This window comes from Ovis aries, chromosome 18, assembly GCF_016772045.2.
Source record: "Ovis aries strain OAR_USU_Benz2616 breed Rambouillet chromosome 18, ARS-UI_Ramb_v3.0, whole genome shotgun sequence".
In the NCBI taxonomy this organism is placed as follows: domain Eukaryota; kingdom Metazoa; phylum Chordata; class Mammalia; order Artiodactyla; family Bovidae; genus Ovis; species Ovis aries.
This window is the reverse complement of record NC_056071.1, coordinates 63,258,832-63,278,605: the sequence shown is the minus strand read 5'-3', so window position 1 is coordinate 63,278,605 and position 19,774 is coordinate 63,258,832. Positions and strand designations below refer to the sequence as shown.

At 59.5% G+C, this 19,774-nt stretch overlaps 1 protein-coding gene across 4 annotated transcripts; it reads right to left on the bottom strand.

Annotated features, from left to right (window-relative positions):
- Positions 1-4,026: 4,026 nt before the first annotated feature.
- Positions 4,027-12,189, bottom strand: DLK1 (delta like non-canonical Notch ligand 1). 4 transcript variants are annotated; one of them, XM_042235498.1, is made up of 6 exons: positions 11,949-12,189; positions 10,697-10,760; positions 10,019-10,149; positions 7,054-7,195; positions 4,757-5,036; positions 4,027-4,603 (listed from the first exon to the last, which is right to left on the bottom strand). In XM_042235498.1, the coding sequence occupies exons 1-6, from the start codon at positions 12,013-12,015 to the stop codon at positions 4,289-4,291; spliced, it is 999 nt and encodes a 332-aa protein (XP_042091432.1). In that variant the 5' UTR covers positions 12,016-12,189; the 3' UTR covers positions 4,027-4,288. The 4 variants fall into 4 exon arrangements, with proteins under 4 accessions (XP_042091432.1, XP_042091433.1, XP_027813205.1 ...); XM_042235499.1 differs by having other exon boundaries at positions 4,027-4,537; XM_027957404.2 differs by having other exon boundaries at positions 4,027-4,531.
- Between the last annotated feature and the right edge of the window lie 7,585 nt (positions 12,190-19,774).

Genomic DNA, 19,774 nt, shown 5'->3' with positions numbered 1-19,774 from the left:
TTGAGGAATTGTGATCATTACTATTTTCCTAGAAAAATCCCTTTCATAGAAGCTTCTAGGTTTGTAGTCTCAACATTGTCACCCTATTTTTTTTTTTTTAACGGTTCTTGGAATAGCATCCGTCTCTGAGGTTACACGGCCCTAGACGTCCCGCTTCTGTGTTCCCGCAATGTCGAGACACCCAGGGCCCCCTGCCCGGCTGAATGGGAGGTGGACAGACAGGAGACCCACGAAGCATGGAGGGGTGAGGTGGGACCAAGCCAGGAGGACCCTCGGGGATGCCCAGGGGCCAGGCGAGGCAGCTAGGTGGGTGGAGGCAAGGACCTGGCGGAGGAAAGACTCAAAAAGGGTGTGGAAAGGAGACCCCACCCCAAGGCCATCTGCCAGGCCAGCAAGGATAAGGGCCTTGACTGAGTCTCCTGTGCCCCTGAGGGGGACTCTGGCCGACCCCTCTCAGGTGGACACTTCACCTCTAAAATCTCTCGTGGGTAGTTTTAGTGACCTGAGTGGACACGCTTGCAACTTGAGGCCTGGGACCAGAGGAAAGGCAAATCCCCCTGGTCATGAGTGGCGCCCAGGTCATAGGAACACCTGGGGCCAATAGACCTGATGCGCAATGTTTAAAAGCTTCCAAAGCGTGAGTCACCCAGCTGCGTCCGGCTCTCTGCCACCCCATGGACTGTAGCCCACCAGGCTCCTCTGTCCCTGGATTCTCCAGGCAAAAAGACTGGAGTGGGCAGCCGTGCCCTTCTCCAGGGGACCTTCACCATCCAGGGATCGAACTGGGGTCCCCTTCAATTGCAGGCAGATTCTTTACCATCTGGGCCACCAGGGAAGCCCCCAAGTGTCCTTCAAATCTGCTCTGCTCCCTCACTTGGGCAATCCTACTTTCTCTAAGTCCTGGAAGGCCTGGGGTCAGCATGCAATTTTCAGACCCTCTGGAGTTCTCCGCTGGAATGTGGTAGCCGGGGAAAGCCAGCCCTAAGCTCTGTTTCAAGGGGACTTGAGCATTCCCATGTGGAACCCCTCACTCCTCACACCCCAGCTCCATCCACACCGCCGGCAAACAGCTAACCATCAGACCCAGGGAAGAGGCCCCCAGGGCCCTGGGAGTGGGATCACTGGGGAGGAAATTCCTGGGCTCCAGGCCCCAGAGGGTGGGCTGGGAGGCCTGTGGCCTCCTCTGCCGCATGGGAAGGGCTGGATGGGGCCAGAGCAGGGCCCTCCAAAGACTGACTCCTTTTGTCCAGGTCAGAGACCACCAGCGGGGAGGGACATGTATAGCCCGGCGCACAATAAACTGGAGAAACACATGAGGTAGCCCTTGGTTTTTGTTTATTTTTTCAATAAACAAAACTTTTTTTGCATGTCTGGCTGCAGAGACGGGGAAGCTAAAAAGAGCTCATCATTGACATGTTTGAAATTTTTCAGTTACAAGATCATCACGCCTGCTCCTCCCCCAGGTTGGGGACCACACTAGGGACCATGTCTCCGATGGCTGTCTTTGAGCTTCCCCGGGATTGGCGTAAACTACACACTACTCCAAACACACACGAGGTGCGGATGGGCAGTCAAGGATCCCAACACTCTCAGCAGAATCTGGTTACCCCATAGCAGATGGAATGGACCAATTTCTGCATGACGTGAAGACCGTGGCGAGGCTGCTGACTTGGTTCTGATCTCGCAGGATGTGTGTGAGAGGCGCTCTGGAATTTGGGTGGGGCGGCCTCATTGAGTGCTGGTAAGAGAGGGTGTCACGTGGGCAAGTGAGATGGTCAGGCTGCGAGGGGGGTGTCTCCCTCCCACGTTGCTTTACTTGCACTGCACTAGGCTCCCTGGGGAGCCTGTGTGTCCACGCCCCTCCCAGAGGGCCCCTCATCCTGCGTCCTCAGCTCCCTGCACACCGCCTTGCACTCAGCAGGTGCTTGGAAATGCTTCCTGATTGAATGGATGGTGGATGAAGGATGGATGGGTGAGGAACTGGTCAAGGATAGGCAGTGGGTGGGGTGAGGGGGGGTCTTTTCGTTGTCGTCAGGGGACATGGCTGCACTCTACAACACGGAGGTCGAAAGTGTGGAGTAGAGAAATTTGATCGCTGCGTCCAATCTTAGAATTTGGCGCGAGGGGAGATTGAGGGTCAGAACCGTCAGCTGACTCGATCAGGGGTCTCACGTGAGAGAGAGAGGCTGGGCGGGGGTGCCAGACCCCAGCCCAACCGAGCCAACAGTTCTTTTTTTTTTGTCTTTTTTTAAATTTTATCTCTTAAAACAAACTCAAAATGAGATGAGATGGTGACTCTAATGACTTGGGTGGGGGGTAGGTAGAGGGGGTTGGGGTGAGGGCTGGTAGAGACTGGGGCTGAGGGCCAGGGAGGGGAGGGGTGGGGCAGTAACTGGAGCTGGGGGTGGGAGAGGACTTGGGAACGGGGACCAGGGGGGCGAGGGTGCGGGGCTGACAGGGTTTGGGGTGAGGGTGGGAGGTGGTCGCCGGGGAGGGCATCGGGACTATAGGGTGTGGGTGCAGGTGATCAGGGGAGCTTGGGCTGGGGATGACAAAGTCTGGAGTGACGGGGACAATGTCTTAGGTGAGAACTGGGGAGCTTGGGGAGATGAGGGTCGGGCTGTGAAACAGGATGACAAGGGGCTGGGGGCGGTAAACCGGTGGCTGACGGGTGATGAGGTTGGTGGTCATGTGACAGTCGGTGACGCGTGTGGGTGCATGTGATTCGAATGACAGAGACGACGTAGGTGACGTTGGCTTAGCAAGGTAAGCAAGGCAGGTAATACTCAATAAGCTAAGAATATACATTCCTATCTTAATAATTCAAGAAGCAAAATATTTCTAACTGGTACCCAAGGGCTGTTTAGCTGCCCAACTCTGAGGGCTGAGAAGCTAAACAGAACTCTGTCCCATTTACTTTTGCACAAAATATAGATGCTCTTTTCTCTTAAAAAAAAAAGAAGGCAAAGTTTATCATTCAGAAGCTGGCTAGGTCTTTGGGGATCTGAGGGTAGTTAACTCAGCAACACAAATGAAATCCACGCTGTGGTCTGGTCTGGTACCTCCATGGCCACAGAACTAGAAAATGCCCCACAAGCGAAAATTTCCACCAAACTGTGAAAAACCTTGGTGAGGGCTGTGTTGCTGCTCAGACACACCAGGGGCACTTGAGGTTCAAGATGCACTTAAATTGCTGGGGGACATCTCTAACCTACAGGGTCGGAGGCAGGCACAGTTGCTAGGGCCTTGAGTAGGTGGGTAGGTTGGGGAGGGGGCTGCCTTAGGGGGTCAGCCCCAGACTGCACACTGGGACTCAAAGGGGGCAACCGTTTCCAGGTGGGCAGTGGGCCAGGAGGCTCCCCACTTTGAGAAATGCAGTCAAAATTCATTTCAAATACATCAAGTGTACATCCAGGATAGGCCAAAACCTTCGGATCCCAGGATGAGACTTAGTCTTCATCGGATCCTAATTTTTTAGGGGAACGGTTTTCGCTCATCACTCCCTCGTTCCTAATTCAGATTTTGAGGGCAAGAGAGGACCCTGATGGTCATGGTGTTCAAGCCCCTGCCTGGAGGGGGGGGGGGAGGAGGTGGCCCAGGGTGGGAAAGGGACTCGCCAAGGATCACACAGCGAGTGAGTGGCAGGGCTGGGACAAGGTCCCAGCACCCCCAGCAGCCAACCCGGGGCTCTCTCTCTCTCTCTCTCTCTCTGCCTGACACACGGCCGCTGCACTCTGCTAAAATCCCAAGTCAATTGGGAAGATCTAAAGCTTTGCGGTGTTGACATGAGTGCGAGTCGGGAGTGGCGCGTGAGAATTAACGAACGAAAGAGATTTTAGCCCTTTTCACAGTGGGTGGTCATGCACAGCACTCGTAACGGTTTCACGAGGACCCCGTGGCCGAGACCCCGCCCCTGGTTGGAGGGGGCGTCGGCACGGAGCCCTGGTACTGTTGCCATGTTTTTTTTTGGTCTTTTTTGATTTTAGGTTGAGAGTTTAGAATAACATACTTATTTGTCTTACTCACTTAAAGATGAAATTCTCATTATTATTATCGTTATTATTATTTTTTTATATCATGCATTAAGAAGAGAGAAAGAGGATTCATCTGGCAATTACGCTGGTCACACGCACACACGGCAGCGCAAAGGCAGGAGAGGGGAGCATAGCGTTCACCAGATTTGACACAAAGGAGAGCAAATTCCACCACAAAGAGAAGAACAGACCGCACAGAGAGACAGGGGGCTCTGCGGGGACCCCGAGAAGAGGGGGGCCGGTGGGGACGCTGCTCAGATCTCCTCCTCGCCGGCCTCCTTGGTGAAGGTGGTCATGTCGATCTTCTCGGGGAAGACGATGTTGACGGCCAGCTCCTCCCCGCTGTTGTAGCGCAGCAGCAGATTCTTCTTCTTGCGCAGCACGTGGTTGTAGCGCAGGTTGGACACCCAGGCCTCGCACTTGTTGAGGAAGACGATGCCCACGGTGCCCAGGACCACCAGGCTGGTGAGCACGCCCAGGATGGTGAAGCAGATGGCCTGTCCCTCGGAGAGGAGCGGAGTGCTCTTGTTGAGCTCCTTCATGGACACCTTCAGGACGCGGTGCTCGGGCTGCGGCACCGGCAGCTCGTGCACCCCGGGGGTCAGGCGGTAGGTCAGCCCGTAACCACTGGGCAGACGGGGGGCCTGCTGGGGGCCCGCCGCGCGCTTCCGGCCACAGCGGGGGCCGGTGAACGCGGGCTTGCACAGACACTTGAAGCTCACCTGGGAGTGCTGCAGGCAGGTGCCGCCGTTGAGGCACGGCTCGCTGGTGCAGGTGCTCACCGGGCGGCTGCAGGTCTTATCCATGAAGCCGGCGGGGCAGCGGCAGCGGAAGTCACCCCCGATGTCGGTGCAGATGCCCTGGTTCTCGCACGGGTTGGGGATGCAGCTGTTGGTCATGATCTCGCAGAAGTTGCCCGAGAAGCCAGGGGGGCACAGGCAGACGGCGTGGGGGGCCCGGCCCTCATCGTCCACGCAGCTGCCTCCGTGCTGGCAGGGCGAGCTGCAGCGCAACAGGGCACAGGGTAAAGGGCCCTCGGGTGCTGGGCCAGGACAGCAAGGCTGCGGTGGGAGGCGGGGGGGGGGTTGCCCTGCTCCCCCCTCGTGCCACACCGCAAACCTCCTGGGGCCCAACCAAAGGGCAGGTGCTCAGAACGCTCGAGGTGAGGGAGTGCCAGCCAGGGAGGCCCCAGGGTGGGGTGGGGAGTGGGTGCCCAGCACCAGGAGCCCCTGCCTGTGAGGAGCTCCTGGGCCATCCGAGATGGGGTGGGCACCTCACCCCCATCACGCCGCCAACCTGGAACATGCCTGACCTCCAGTGCCATGATGCCCATCTCCTCTCCCACCTCTTACGTCACCTCTCCGACCAGAGGCATGACGGTTAAGTCACTGGACAGGTGGGGAAACTGAGGCTGAGAGAGGCAAAGTTAGTGATACCCGCCCTCCCCTTAGTTCCGCCCCCAGGCCACAAAGGCGGAGCCAAGCAGGGCATCCCTCAGTCCCTTCTGCCGCCCCCGCCCCCAGCCCCTTATTATTAATTTTATTTTCCGAGGAGTGAGCCTGTGGGCTATTGTACAGGAAACCCTTGGGGACTCTCAGAGTGAAAGAAATCCGCGCTCTGTCTGCGAGGCAGGAGCAGCGTCTGGGCCTGGCTGGTTAATAGTGGCCCATTCACCCCAGTGCAGCCTGCAGACCGAAGCTGTTTGCTCAAAGCGGAGCACACGGAGCATTTAATGTAAGTGCTTTTAAACGAGCAGACCCTTTGTCATCTGATAAATGCCGAAACTCCGGGGAAGAAAGGGGCTCAGGGCGCAAGGAATCAGCATTGCTGCTGCAAGGGTGAGGGCGAGGGGAGCCGGGCTCTGGAGGAATTTCAAGGACCCCAGGCTCTATTTGGACAGACGGGCTCAAGTCTGTTAGGGAGGAAAGCAAAATATTTTAAAGGTCTCGCTCCGTATTTCCCCTTCCTGCCAGGAAGCAGAAACGGACCTCGGTGGTCACCCCTGTCCTCCGACCTCACCCTGAACCCTGATCCTTTTTTTTCTTAATATTTACTTTTAATTGAAGGATCATTACTTTATAGGATTTTGCTGTTTTCTGCCACACATCAACACGAATCAGCCCTAGAACGCTGATTTTTAGAATGCTGCAGGAATGATGGTTCTTGGCCCATGTGGCTCTGGGGGCTCTCTGCCCTGTCCCTGGAAGGGACTTACGCTTCGGCTTCCTCACGAGACAGGGGTGCCCACCCCCCACCCACAGCCACTGGCCTAGGATTGGAGACTGCCCTGAATTCTCGCCTGACCTCCCTGGCCTCCGTTTAAACCCCCTCCTCAGAGGGTGAGGAGGGCAGTGCTGCTGAGCAGCTGAGGACCAGAAATGGCTGAGCTGCTGGGAAGTCTGCTCAGGGGGGCACCAGAGAGGCCAGGGACCGGTCCATCTGCTGTGCCCATGCCCCAGAGACCCCTCCCCATGGGGGTAGCTGGGGGCCGGATCTCCCTCCCCCTTCCCCTCCCGCCTGTCCCATGCTGGCCGCGGCCCCCTCTCCCCACTTCCTAAGACGTACATCCCAGGAGACCCAAACGCAGAGCCTGCCGCCCACCGCGCCCCCCAACCCCAACCAAAGCTGCCTCTAGGGTACGGAGAGCGGGTTTCACCAACAGCCTCGGGGAACTGCCGAACTCTGATCTCTTGTTACGTTGCCTTTAGAAAATTATGCCGCTGGGGCTCGGGCTCACAGTCCCCAATCTACTGTCATTCACAGACATCAGGGCTTGGGGACGTCAGGGGAATATGAAATCGCCTTCAGGATTGTTTGGGAAAAAATGATGGAAGTGACACAGTCCCCCATAAAGACCCCGACCGCGGGGGCAGCCCCCCCGCAGGGTGCAGAAGCAGCACTTCCTCGGTCTTTTGTCCGCCGACAGGTCCGCTTGGGTTAGGCTGAAAGGGTCTTTAAGGGGGTGGAAACGGAGCTCGAAAGCAGCATTTTATCAGATCCGCAGGGAGAGAATGCTCACCCATTCACCACGCAGGGCCCGTCCATTTCCTGGCAATCCTTTCCCGAGAACCCGGGGACACAGGAGCACTCGTACTGGCCGTCATCGAGGTCCAGGCAGGTGCCGTTGTTGGCACAGGGGGTCGAGGTGCAAGCCCGGATGTCTTGGAGGGGGAGAGAAAACCAGGGAGATGAGGTGAGGTTGGTGGCGGGGGTGGGGGCGCAGAGGCTAGAAGGAGAACATCCTGGGTGGGGGCAAGGAGAGAGAGACACCCCTCCCTCTGGTCACGGTGGGGAGCCTGTGTGAGCAGCCCAGACTCCCTGCTTGTGGTCACTGTCCAAGGTCACCCAGCGGGGTCCTCAGTAAGGGAGCGCTGCGACTCCCCCAGAACCCTGACCTAAGTAAACAACTCTGGAGGCCGAGGACACAAAGTCAAGGCCGTTCACCAAGATTTCACCCAGGCCCCTTGTGCCCTTTTTCCGGCACCAGGTCACCTCTTGGGTTCCACAACACTGACCTTCACTGCGGACCCCTCCCCTCCCCCTAATACTCCAGACCAGTTTCTACTGTCTGAGGAGGCCCCTGGTGCCCAGGAGGTGGAGGGGTGAGCGCATCCCAACTGTTAAGAGACATCACCTGCCCCTGTATACTTTTCCATCAAAGGGGAGCGGGGAGGTGGGGGAGGAAATGAGATGTAAAGCCCCCTGTCGGGAATCAGGAAACCTGATTGAGCCCCAGCACTGCCTCCGTCTCCTGGTGGTCTGTCTGCTCTCAGGTTCTGAACTAAGGGGGTCTATGATAAAAAAATGGTTGCATCTTTTGAAGGCGGTGAAATGAGAGCTATTGAGTGCTCGCCTGTCAGCACGGGTTTCCATGAACACTGGTATATTTCCACCGCCTTTTTACACCTCCCGTCACGCACACATCATTATTCGGGGCTCAGCAAGGCAGGGACGGGCTGAACAAAGGGGGGCCCGGGGCGGGAGCTCTCTGACAGGAGAGAGACCCTTTCTGCATCCACCTTCAGCCAGCTGCTCCTCTTCCCCACCACCCCGGACTCTATGCCTCACTTTCCCTGCTTAGAAAAGGAGGGCTTCTCCCCGGCCCATGTCTGAGATCCCCTTTCCCCTTGGGTTTTTCCACCATCTGAGCTGCCCCCTGGGCCAAAGAGAGAGCCAGGGCCAGCCAGAGACGCAGCGGCGACTGAGGGGCAGCTCTGGGTGGGGGTCCCCGGGGGCTGCGGCCACACACCACACACGAGCAGATGGATTCGCTCTTTTCAAGAGCCCTGCGTCCTCTCAGGGAGAGGGGATGGCTGTCCGTCAGTAAGGAAAAGCCCCGCACGCCAGGCGAGGGCCTGTGCAGAGCTCACATGAGGAGTCTGGCTAGCACAAGGGGACCACAGAGGATTTATCATTATGGGAAGGCCCTGGGCATGAGCGCCAGGCTCCCACCTTACGTGTAAGCGCAAGAGCTAGCGATCACCCACTCCTCTCCCGCAGTGTCAAGCCTCGTGAGCCGAAGATCAGTTCACCTTCTCCCCCTCCCTCCAGGGCCTCCAACCCCAAAATCGGGTGGATTAAGCTGCCACAAGGGGAGAGCGGCCGGGGGTCTCTGCCTGGGGGGCAGCAGCTGTGGCGGAGACAGCCTCAAAGACGGGTGAAAAGGGAGAAGGACAGGAACCACCCGAGGGCAGCTTCCTCTGGACCCAGCCACCCCAGGCTTTTGTTGACCCAGTGGGGAGGGACCTTTTGTCTGGGAAACTCCACAGCAGGGTCCCGGGCTTAGATATCACAAAGAGTGGGGCTCCAGGCTAAAAAGCCCTGATCCCCAATGGTGGCTTTTCTGGGACCCCCTTGGGTCCCCCAAACTGCTCAGAGGTTCTTGCAGGGAGCCGAGCCCTGCTCGCCAGAGCCTGAGCCAGCTGTAGGGAAAAACCTGCATCGTTCGGGGGTGGGGGAGGGTGCTTTAAAGACCCGCATGCTGGGGGATTTGGGAAGCCTACTGCCCAGCTTCGCGGGACGGTAACACTACAGTTCTTCGGGTTTTCTCCAGGAAAGCGTTAGCCCCCCCGGATGAGAATGAACCCACTTTGGAGGCGGAGGGTGGGGTTTGGTAGCCAGCCGGCTGTTCTCCTGACTTCCTAAGAGTCATGAGCAGACCCGGTTGCTTCCCCGAGCCTCAGTTTCCCTCCTGATACCAGGCGTCTTTGCAGACGCTGGCGTATGGCAGCTGCCTACACCGCCGGGGGAATTTTCTCAAGGACCCTGGTCTGCCTGGGCTTCAGGGCAGGTTTTGCCAAACAAGAATGGGCTCGGTTGAACATTCTGCAGCCTGAAAATGCAGTGACGGCCAACTGTCCACTGCTCACAGGGTAGTGGAGGGCAAAGATGGCATAAATTAATGAAATCAACTGATAACACCAATCTGCACTTGAGCTACTTCTCAGCCTTTCCCGACCTGCCACCCCCCAGCCCCCACACCTGACCTCGTGTCCAGCACAGCCCCCAGCCCCGTCCTGGTGGTCCTGACTCGGTGCCCACTGGCCCCAGCGCTCAGCACCCAGCACCCTCTCCGCGTCTGTTTGCTTGTGTGTTGCAGCACCCTTAGTAGCCTGGCCTGTGAATTTATTGGCTCTGCGACCCTCCCCTCTTTGAGCTTCAGTGCCCCCCCTCCCCCAGGACAGATTTCTGCCGTCCCCACCCTCTCAGCTTTGTGTGGCGTGTTCCTTTCGGGACTCTTTATTCAACGGGCAGCCCCCCGCCGCCCCCCACCCCAGTGCCTTCCCCACTGCTGGGTGAGCAGCAGTAAGTGCCCCCTCCCCGTGGAGAAGCCCCCAGCACCAGTGGGAGCGGATACACAGATCATTACCATCCAGACTGCTGGGTGTGTTGGGCGAAGGCCATAGCGAGAGGGGAGGCAGCCGCCACCCCACTGGGCAGGGAGGAGGGGGCTGGGGACGGGGAGGGCAGGGGCAGGTGCCCACCTAGGTCACAGAGGTGTCCGTCCCAGCCGTCCTTGCAGATGCACTGCCAGGGTTCCACGCAGACGCCGTTCACACAGCCGGGAAAGGTCACACACTGGTCACACAGGGGACCCTGCCAGCCAGGCTGGCACCTGTCGGGGGTCGGTGGGGGAGAAAGATGGGGACACGTGAGTGGGGGGGGGGACAAGGGTGGAGAGGGAGTTTCAGTGGCTTTCTGTGGAACTGAGAGCGCTCGGGGAGGGGTCTCTGCACAGTGCTGGGCCGGTGGGCCACAGGAAACCAACACCAGTCACCTGAGCGGGAGAGCTTAGACTCGGGATGAGCTGAGGGGCTGGGCAGAGGGGTCCCTAGGAGCCAGGGGAAGAGCTGCCTTTTGCCGCAGTGGTCCGCAGTGGTATCACCCTGCAAGAGGCTCTCCTGCCCGCCCCCACCTCTGAGGAAACAGACAGGAGCCGGTGGCACCATGTCCACCCCCTCGCCCCCATCCCCAGACACCCGGTCCTCTTCCTCCCCACCCCTCTCCCCCACTGGTTGGTTTTCTGCGGGGGCGAGGGCGTGTCGGCTGCAGTCCAGGGGCCCCTACTTTTTCTGCCTGCGTCACAGCTCCTCAGAATGCTGCCCTGCGCACCCCCCCACCCGTCCCCGCCACAAGCTGCCTCTGGGGAGCCCCTCCATTACCTGCACACACTGTCATCGTCGCAGAATCCATTTTCAGGGTGGCAGGCCGGGAAGCATTCAGCTCCTGGGGCACAAGAAAGGTTACGCCATTCACTGCACGAGGCCCGACAGGCCGGGGAGGCAGCCCCCGCCCTATGGGGGCTCTACCCGCCTGGCCCACAGTCAGGCACGCCATCGAGAGCCACCCAGGGGAAAGCCCCCGCCTGCTCCTGGGTCTGGGGTCATCACAGCACACTGCCTAGCTCCCGGGGCCCGGTCAGACACCCAGCATCCCTCAGAGAAACAACAAACGTCAGGCCCGCCAGGGCAGAGATGAGGAGACAGCGAACCAAAAGAGCTTGACCCCAAGGGACTGGGCCAAACCCTCACTTTGTGTTACAAAGTGAGCTAAAGGTGGGGCGGGGGACAGATTTTTGAGGGATTCAGCTTGGGAAAGCTCAGACAGGTCCACCTGGAAGGCTCACAGGTAAGGCGTCTGAGTTTTCCAAAGGTTAATCCCAGCGAAGCCAGGCACCCAGGTCAAACTCCCCACCCCAGGCGCTTGATATTAAAAAGACCAACAAGGGTTTTGCGGACAAGACTGCAATTCTGACACCCTTTAGAGATTCTAACACTTTAATAGGCACCTACTGTGTGCGTTTACTTTAACTCTCAGCAGCTTTTCAGACAGCCCCCCCATAACCACTGGCGCAGTGGTGGAGGGGGGCCCTGCGCGAAGGGGGCATGCTGCGTCACGGACAGATGGCCGCCGCAGACAGGAGTGTCGCAGCCCCTCGCCTAGACCAGCGCCACGCGGGAGGGGCATGGCCTGTGCTCCCCGCTGGGACTCTGGGGCGACGACGGCAGTCACCCTCCACAGCCCCCATAGGCCTGCTCCCGAGCGCACACGCAGAGACCACCCCCCCCAAAGTTGCACCCCAGAGCGTTTTCACAGAGGGCTCCCCAGCATCACCTCGTTTCTCCATACCTCCGCTCTGCGCACCGGCCCCCTGCGAGCGCCACTTCTGCTGGGCGGGAAGGGGCCGGGGGTCCCACACCCCTCCCGCTCCCCGCGCCCCCACTCAGGACCCCAGGGGCGGGCTTGGCATGCGAGGGTGGCAGGGGGCGAGGCAGGCACGGCGCGGGGCTTAGGGTTAGGCGGGACAGGCGGGAGTCGGGGCGCACGGGACGGGGCGCGCGGGGCACCGGGCGGCCGGGGAGGCGTCGCAGGCTTCCCCAGAGGGGGCGCGAGCCGGGCCGCCGGGGGGCTCACCATGGGCACTGCGGCCGAAAGCCAGCAGGAGCAAGAGGACGGGCAGGAGGGCTGCGGTCGCGGTCATCGCGGGGCGGTCGGGGGCGCGGTCCCGGGAGTGGCGCGGGCGCGGGACCTGCTCCGGGCGCCGCGCTGGGCTTCTGGTTGCGGACGCGAAAGGGGGCGCGGGCGCGCGGCGAGGGGAAAGCCAGGGCTGCACCGGGCTGCGCGCTGCGCTCTCCGCTGCCGCCGCCGAGCTGCTGCCGCCGCCGCGCGCGCCGCCCTTTTCGTACCGCGGCCCCCCCGCGGCCCCCGCCCCTCGCCCCCGCCTTCGCGCGCACGGGGCCGGCGCCGGCCAGTCCCTGTGACCCCCGCCCCTCGCGGGGCCGCCCCCCACCACTGCGGTGTCCCGGAAACCCGCTCGCGCACGCGGGCCACTCTTGGCTAGACGGGCACAGGTACCCCGCGCGCGCTGGGCACACGTTGCCCCCACAGGACGGCACACGGGCGCGCACACACCGGCCGGCTTAGGACAAGTCTCGGTAGCGGAACCTGGGCTGGGCCGCAGACCCCAGGAAGATGCGAAGACGCGCTCGGAATAGAGAAGCACGCACAGAAACACCAGAGCACTGATCGCCAAGGTCCCGAGCACGCATGGCATGGTTCACGCGCCCAGAAACACACAAACGCACGCTCTAGAGACCGGGAAAACGCGCACTACCGCACACGCAGCGGGAAGAACACTTAGGAGAAGCCTTGGGGCACCCACACTCCTAGCCATAAACACGCGGGGGGAAATTGTAGGCACTCTTGTGGGAGCACACACGGCAACCCTGACACACTGCGACACACACACCCTGCAACACACGCGCACGTCATAGACATGGCCGGGAGCGCCGCATGCTTGCTCAGTCATGGGCACGCAGACAGGCAGAGGACGTGCAGTTACGAAACCTGGGGCGTCCTCAGCATGTGCCAGGCCGTGTGCACAGAGGCACGTGTGCAGCCTCGTGCGCACCTGGACATGCGAATACCCTGGTGAACATGCAGACACTTGGGCACATGTTCCATGGCATACACCCACACACATGCCATCAGGCCCTAGTCCCGCCAGAAGGCTCTCATACACCTGATAGTTACACACATGCACACATACGCTGTCCTGGAAACTCACAGATGTCAGGCTCTTGGTTACATGCTTATCAAGACACGCATACGGGCACCCAGCACTCACGCACACACAGGCCCCATCATGTCCATCTCTGCCCACCGTGACATATGCAGGCAAGCTCACAAGTATGCTCACACTGACACGCACAGTTGCACACCCGGCACTCGGCAGGTGTTCCAAATCCACCGGGAGGCCTCCAGCTGGGGGTCACACAGAAGAGCAGGTGGGGGGTGGGGACCCTGCCAGAGACCCTGAGAGTTCCAGCCCAGACTTAGAGCCCCACGCTCTGCTGGGCCAACCACCCTCTAGGCCCATCCCTATCGGGGAGGTTAGGGAAATGGGGAAGGACCTCTAGGCAAGCATGGGAGGTGGTAGGAAGGAATCCCGGGTGTGTGACCTCTGAGGAGGGTACCAGAAGGTCCTGAGCAGACGGACCTTCAGTGTGGGCTTCACCTGCATCCGTTAGTGTGCAGACAGATGCCGAGGGCTGGGAGGGGTACCCAGGGGTACCCACCCATTTCTTGGCCTACTCTTCCCACCACACCGGAGTGGGGGGTGATCTCTGCCTCTCTGAACCTGGCCTTTGGGCCATCTTATCGGGCCCTGGCAGGTTTGAGAACAGACTTACTGTCCTTGGGATGGGGGTGGCAAGTCAGTCCAGGGGGAGCCCCCACCTCACACCCTGCTGGCCCTAAGGCCCTAAGTCCACACCCTAGAAGCAGGACCTAGTCTGGGTGGCCTCCTGGAGGCTGGAGGGAAACCCCCATCCCCTTGTGGACGGCGCCTCTTCCTTGTCCGCCTCTGCTGAGGATCTAGAAGCAGGGGGTGCTTTGGGAATGGCTTTGGAGAAAGATCACGCAGTAGTCGCCCAACCAGATTCCCACCCCACGGCCCCTGCCTTTCGGTGACCTCATTCTCTCCCAGGAACGCTCTTCTCAAGTGAAGAAACAGTCCAGAGATGGAAGGACTTTTGCCTGAGGCCCCTGGGCTACAATGGGAGTGGCCAGAGGCCCACTGAGCTCCTCTGACCGCCACCCATCCTGAGGACCCTGACCTCAGCCTCCAAAATTATCCTTGGAGGAAGGGAGGGCTGGGTTGCCTGCCAGGCCCTAAGGAGGGGCGGGGGGCCTCAGGACCCAGCAGCTCCTCCCCACCTCTCCTCCCACCAAGTCTCCGGGTGCCTGTATGGACAGTACCGAGCACCAGGGGTGAGGGCTGGCAGCCACGGAGTGTGCCCCCTCTAGACTCCTCCCTTCCCTACCTGGGTCCCTTCCCACCACTGCCCTCCCTTGTCTTGGAAAGGGAGGGAGGCCTTGGGAGGGCGGTCTCCCTCACAGACTTCCTCCGGAGCCCAAATGTCACGAGCTAAGGCCGAAAGGGCACTCCCCTGGCCGGTTGGCACCTGCTTGCTAACCCCAGCTCCATTCCCTGCCTGCTGAGCGCTGGTCACTTCCACTCTAAGCCCAGCTTCCTTGTCTAGAAACAAGGATGGGTATACCACACTTGTCCCCCAAAGGAACTCTGGCTTTCGTAAGTAGAAACCCACCGTACTCACAAGACCTGGCCCCTTCCTGCTCTTGCAACAGCTGCCACCACCGGGCCTCCACCCCAGGCGGCCAGAGAGAGCTGCTGGCCAGGGATGAGGTGCCTGTCCGGTCGGGCAGGCCGAGCCCTCCACCAGAGCCCTCGCAGAGCCGCTGCTGGGAGGCCGGTGGGGTGTTCCTGCCTGTCCGGATCTATAAGCCTAGAGCTTTCTGTCGCTTTGCTCTAGTCTCAACAAAGGGTTTGTAAATTCAGGAGACCTGAGATTTCTTTTCAGCAGGCAGACACCGAGAAAGGGTGGCTGAGAAGCCGCGGGGAGGGGAGGCTGGCGACTGTCACAGGCTTCCAGGCTGCACAGAAAGAACGAAAATGCCAATCCAGCCCCTTGGGGAGAAGTCAACACCGCCTGCTGGTTGCAAGCACACCCTGGGGCCTGAAGGGGAGCACAGGGCGGCCCCTCCTCTCTCTATACTTCCCTCCCCTCCCCCCACCCCTTTTCAGAAGAGGCGGATGGCCCCTCCCTCGGAAGATGCTTGGCCCCTGCTCATCACAGCCTGGCATGGCAGGTGGTCCACACAGGTAGCAGAGGTTGGACCTGCCCGACGGAGCTGAACTCCATCCCTTTGCTAAACCGGGGCGGCTCTGCCTGCTTCCCCGCCCCTCCCCCGCCCTCCAACCCAGCAAGCAGGAGCAAGACAGCAACTGGTCCTCTGGTTAAGAAAAAACCGAGGCTGGGCTTCAGCCTTCCAGGGCAGCCAGGGAGCTGGTGATGATTGAAAGTTTTCTGAGGGAATCAAAGAAATGTGCTCTCCAGCCCTTTCCCCTTCCCTCCACTGCTCTCCCCCTCCCCACTCTCCAAACACTACATGGCCCCCGGCCTTCACCAGCCCCCTTTGCCCTTGATTAAAGAGAGAATCACTGATCAGAGAAGCCCAGCAGGGTCCAGCTGGAGGAGCCTAGGAGACCAGCTAATAATCCTGGGTGCCTGCAGCGGGGGCAAGGCAGTCTGGGGGTGGGGCTTCAGCCCCACCTTGCCACCCAACTCTGCGCCCCTACTGGTCCAGCCCTAGGGGAACACGGTAGAGCTGGGGAAACTGAGGCCTGGTGAGGCCTACCAGGAGCCTTGGTTCCCTCTTGCCCCCAGATACTGCATCCTCCACCCTCCCTCCAGGAGAGGACCCAGCTCCCCTGGCCCTGCCACCTCTTCCCACGGCATGCGTGCTAAGTCACTTGGGTCGTGCCTGATTCTGTGTGACCCCATGGACTGTAGCCCACCAGACTCCTCTGCCTATGGGATTCTCCAGGCAAGAATACTGGAATGGGTTGCCATGCCCTCCTCCAGTGGATCTTCCCGACTCAGGGATCGAACCTGCGTCTCTTGCATCTCCTGCACTGGCAGGTGGGTTCTTCACCGCCAGCACCACTTGGGAAGCCCATGGCACTTCCCATGGCACTGCTCCCACAACTAGTCAAGCCCAGTGCAGAAAGATCAGGGCTCCCTGTTGGCCCTAAAGCTGAAATATCCTAGGGACTGCGAGTACGGGTTTGCAGCAAATGGGGGCTGCCTTGCTGCCGCTTTCTGATGCACCCCTGGGACTTAGATTCGGGTTTAGCTGAATCTCATCAGGGCCTCCTCACGGCTGGACTGGGTCAAGATGGCAAGGCCCACTTCAGAGATGAGCACACTGAGGTGTGAAGACGCCGAGACAGGCATTCAGCTAATGAATAGCAGAGCTGGGATTCACGCCAGAGGCTTCAGGGACTCCGAGCCCCTGGCTCTCTACTCTGCCAGCCGCGTGGTGGGAGAGAGCAGGGCCCACAGGAGGAGTGGGACACCCCCGGGACCCCGCTGTCCTCTCCTTGGGTCGGGGGCTTTGAGCACGTCTTGCAAACACCGCGGAGCTGCGTGACTGCCGTGATGACAGTTCTTTTCCAAAGCTCAAGTTCATCTTTGGAGAAAGAAATTATCTTTTTTTCTGCCAAGGGGAGGGGTTTGGGGGTGGAGGATGGAGAGAAATGAGAGACACACCCGAGTACACTTCGGATCTGAAAACATGACGGCTTGGTTTCCAGTTCCATCAGAGAGAAGCCTCTTCAATCTGGAGTGGCGTTGCGCTCAGCTGGGTGGGAGAATGTGGCCTGGGGAGGCCTGTGACAGCACCAGGCCCACTGCGGGGGTCTCAGCGGGGCCGCTGGGGGCCCGAGCCACCCACACAGGCCTGCGTGTGATGTGTGACATGGGGAAGGAACAGCCTCGGCTCCCCAGCAGGGACGCGGACAAGAGCGCCTTGGTCTGGGTTTGTCTTTAGCGTTGACTTCTGCCCAGTCGCGCCTCTTACTGATTTCTCATCCTCCTCGGATGGTAGGATTCAAAAATAGATTTTTCTCGCTTCCTTTCTCGCCATTGGAATCGACGTGGATGTCAAGTTCACAAGTCTAATTGTCCACGTCATCAATCAAATTATCCTCTTAAAGGGCGCAACTGAGTCATGCTGTGCGTGTGTAGGGAGCTCTCAGGGGTCTCCAGAAGAGTTAATGACAGCTCCCCGCCCCGCCCCCACACCCTATAGGTAAACTCACACCGCCACCCGCCCGCCCCCCCCCCACCCCAGGAGGGAGGAAAATCAAGACCAAGAGGAGAAAGGAGTCTTTTCATCACTTAGCCTGTCTTTGCAGGCTTTGGCAAAAAGTACAGTAATTCTTCATTCATCAGAAATTCCCAGAAGTTAATTTTCCATAAAACGGAGGCGTAGCTCTTTAAATGTAGCCATTTATCCATTCAGCATCAGCTGAGCTCCTACTGTGCGCTGGAGGCTGTGCTGGGGGTGGGATGTGTATAGAGATGGACCCCAAGGTCGTCTCTCTCATGCACGTGAGAGTTCAAGGGGCAGGGGAGACCTAGAGGTCAGAGACCTTTGCCCTCCAAGGGGGCGTGTGCTGGGAGAGCTGTGCACACATGGGCAGGAGGGGGTTGGTCCTCGGGTTGAGTGTGTGAGGGTGTGCCGTTGCGGGAGGACCTTTGGGCGTGCGGGCATGTGATGGTTCAAGACTGTGGGTTGTCCACTGTGACTGGGGCAGAGGTAGGCTGCAGAAAGAACATTACAGAACTTTCAGCATTTTGGATCTGAACCCCTCTCATCTATTCTGGAATGTTCTTCAGTCTCTCCCCTTTCTCTCATACTATGGTCGACCCACGGACACATCTTGCCCCGACTTGTGCCAAGTCTTGGGAAGTGGGCTGAGCTACTGCCACCCATCTCTGCCATACCTACCCACCCACCTTCCCAGGAGGGTCCAGCCAGGATGCTCACCACAGGCTCCGGCAAGGTGCCTGGAGGTCAATTGAACGAGGGTAAACAGGAGACCTCCTTTAGCCACAAAGAAACCATCCTCTCAAGCCCTTAGCCCCTAGAAGGAGGACCTTCATCTTGGCCCCAGCTGAGGATTTAGGGGGGTGGTGACTGTGGCCAGATCACAGCCTCTTTCTATCCAGAGTCTGGGTCTAAGAAGAAGAGGCTGTGCATCGTGGCTCTATCTACCACATCTGTCAAGTCCAGGGATGTGAAAACAGACAGCTCTCGAGGAATTTGAGATGGTCCCGTACTATATTTATTCTCGTATTTGTAAGAAAGCATTAGCATTCTCATTCAATTATATTCAAAGAATGTTGCCCTCGTCCTGCTGCCTCCCAGGCGTTAGGGATCTCTGGCGGAAGAAGGCACTGCCCTGTGCCCTGCAGGACCCTGGGACAGCCAGGCAGGAGGTCAGGGGCATCACCTGCTTGTCCTCTCTCCCCTCCTTCCCCGAGACCTTCCCGCCACCTGCCAAGTCCTTCAACCTGCCCAGGACTGGAAGCCAGAGAGCCCGCGGCCTCCCCTCGCCCCCTCACCCCCGGCCCCTGCCACACCTCCCGCCCCAGCACATCTCCCCACCTGGTGCTGACGGATTTTGCACGAGTGCCTGACCTCAGTGGGGCCAGAAGCGCCTTGCTCAGTCTTGCAACCCACATCCGGGGGCCAGCAGGGCTACCCACCGGGTGTTTGTGGATTAAGTGAGTTAATGAATAAATGAATGAGGCACCAAGTGTTCTCAGAGGGTAACTGCAGGCCCCTCGCAAAGATCCTGTGTCCTAGCAACTGGCCCCCGCCTCTCCAGCCAGCGCCTTCTGGCCACCCCTGATCGCTGGATTCCAGGGGTAGCTGACCCCTCAAACTGGGCTCCCCTAAGGGGGCCCCAAGGTTGCAGTGGTGACCTCACGTTGTTCCCTCCCCACCAGGACCCTGCAGTGCCCCCACCCTGAGCAGCCCCCCGCCCACCTCCCCCAGGGCCTGGCTGCTGGGAGCTGCCCTCCACAAGCCCGTTCCCGTGGTCACGCTCTGTGCCTCCCAGATCCCCACCTAGCTGCCAGCTCGTCGGGTGCTGGGCAGGGGACATTCAGCCTGAGGGGACCCCAGCTTCTTCCCCTACCCAACATACATGGGGTTTCTTGGTATTCCCAGACTCAAGCATGGCCTTTAAGGATGAGCCTTAATTTGATAGGTGCACACAAATGTCCGTTCCTCTTTCCTCTCCACCTGTAGGGGCTCCCCTGTTAGCTGCAGAACTTGAGGCTGGGGCCCAGAGAGGTTGATCGATTCTCCCAACATCACCCGGCCAGATGCTGACCAAGTTTAGAAGCACAGTGTCGGGGTTGAGAGCCCCGTCAGGATGACTTTGAAAGTTGATTGTAAAGTGCTTTGAAGAACCTCTGGGTTTATAAAGAGATGTGTCTGAAATCTGACCAGGAAGCCCACAGGCTCAAAGCAGAGGAGTCCTGTCACTAGAAGAGGGCTCCAGTTGGGGAACAAAAGCCTGCTTCCGAAGGTGGCTGCCCTGTCTCCTCACCCTCATTTTCTTCGCTGCCTTCTCCCCACCCTGCCTCTGGCTACCCAGCTGTCCACAGGGGAGAGCCCAGCTCTCTCTGGCTGTGTCACTCTGAAGCTGGTGCCTGGGTGGGAGCCCCGGGGCCTGGAGAGCCTGCCCTCGAGGACTCGGACCCACTCGCCTCCTTAAAGGCCACCGCCACCTCCCTCGGCCTTCCAAGTTCATAAGCTCGTAGCCCCCACATCCTGGGGGCCGTACCTCCCCCACCGGC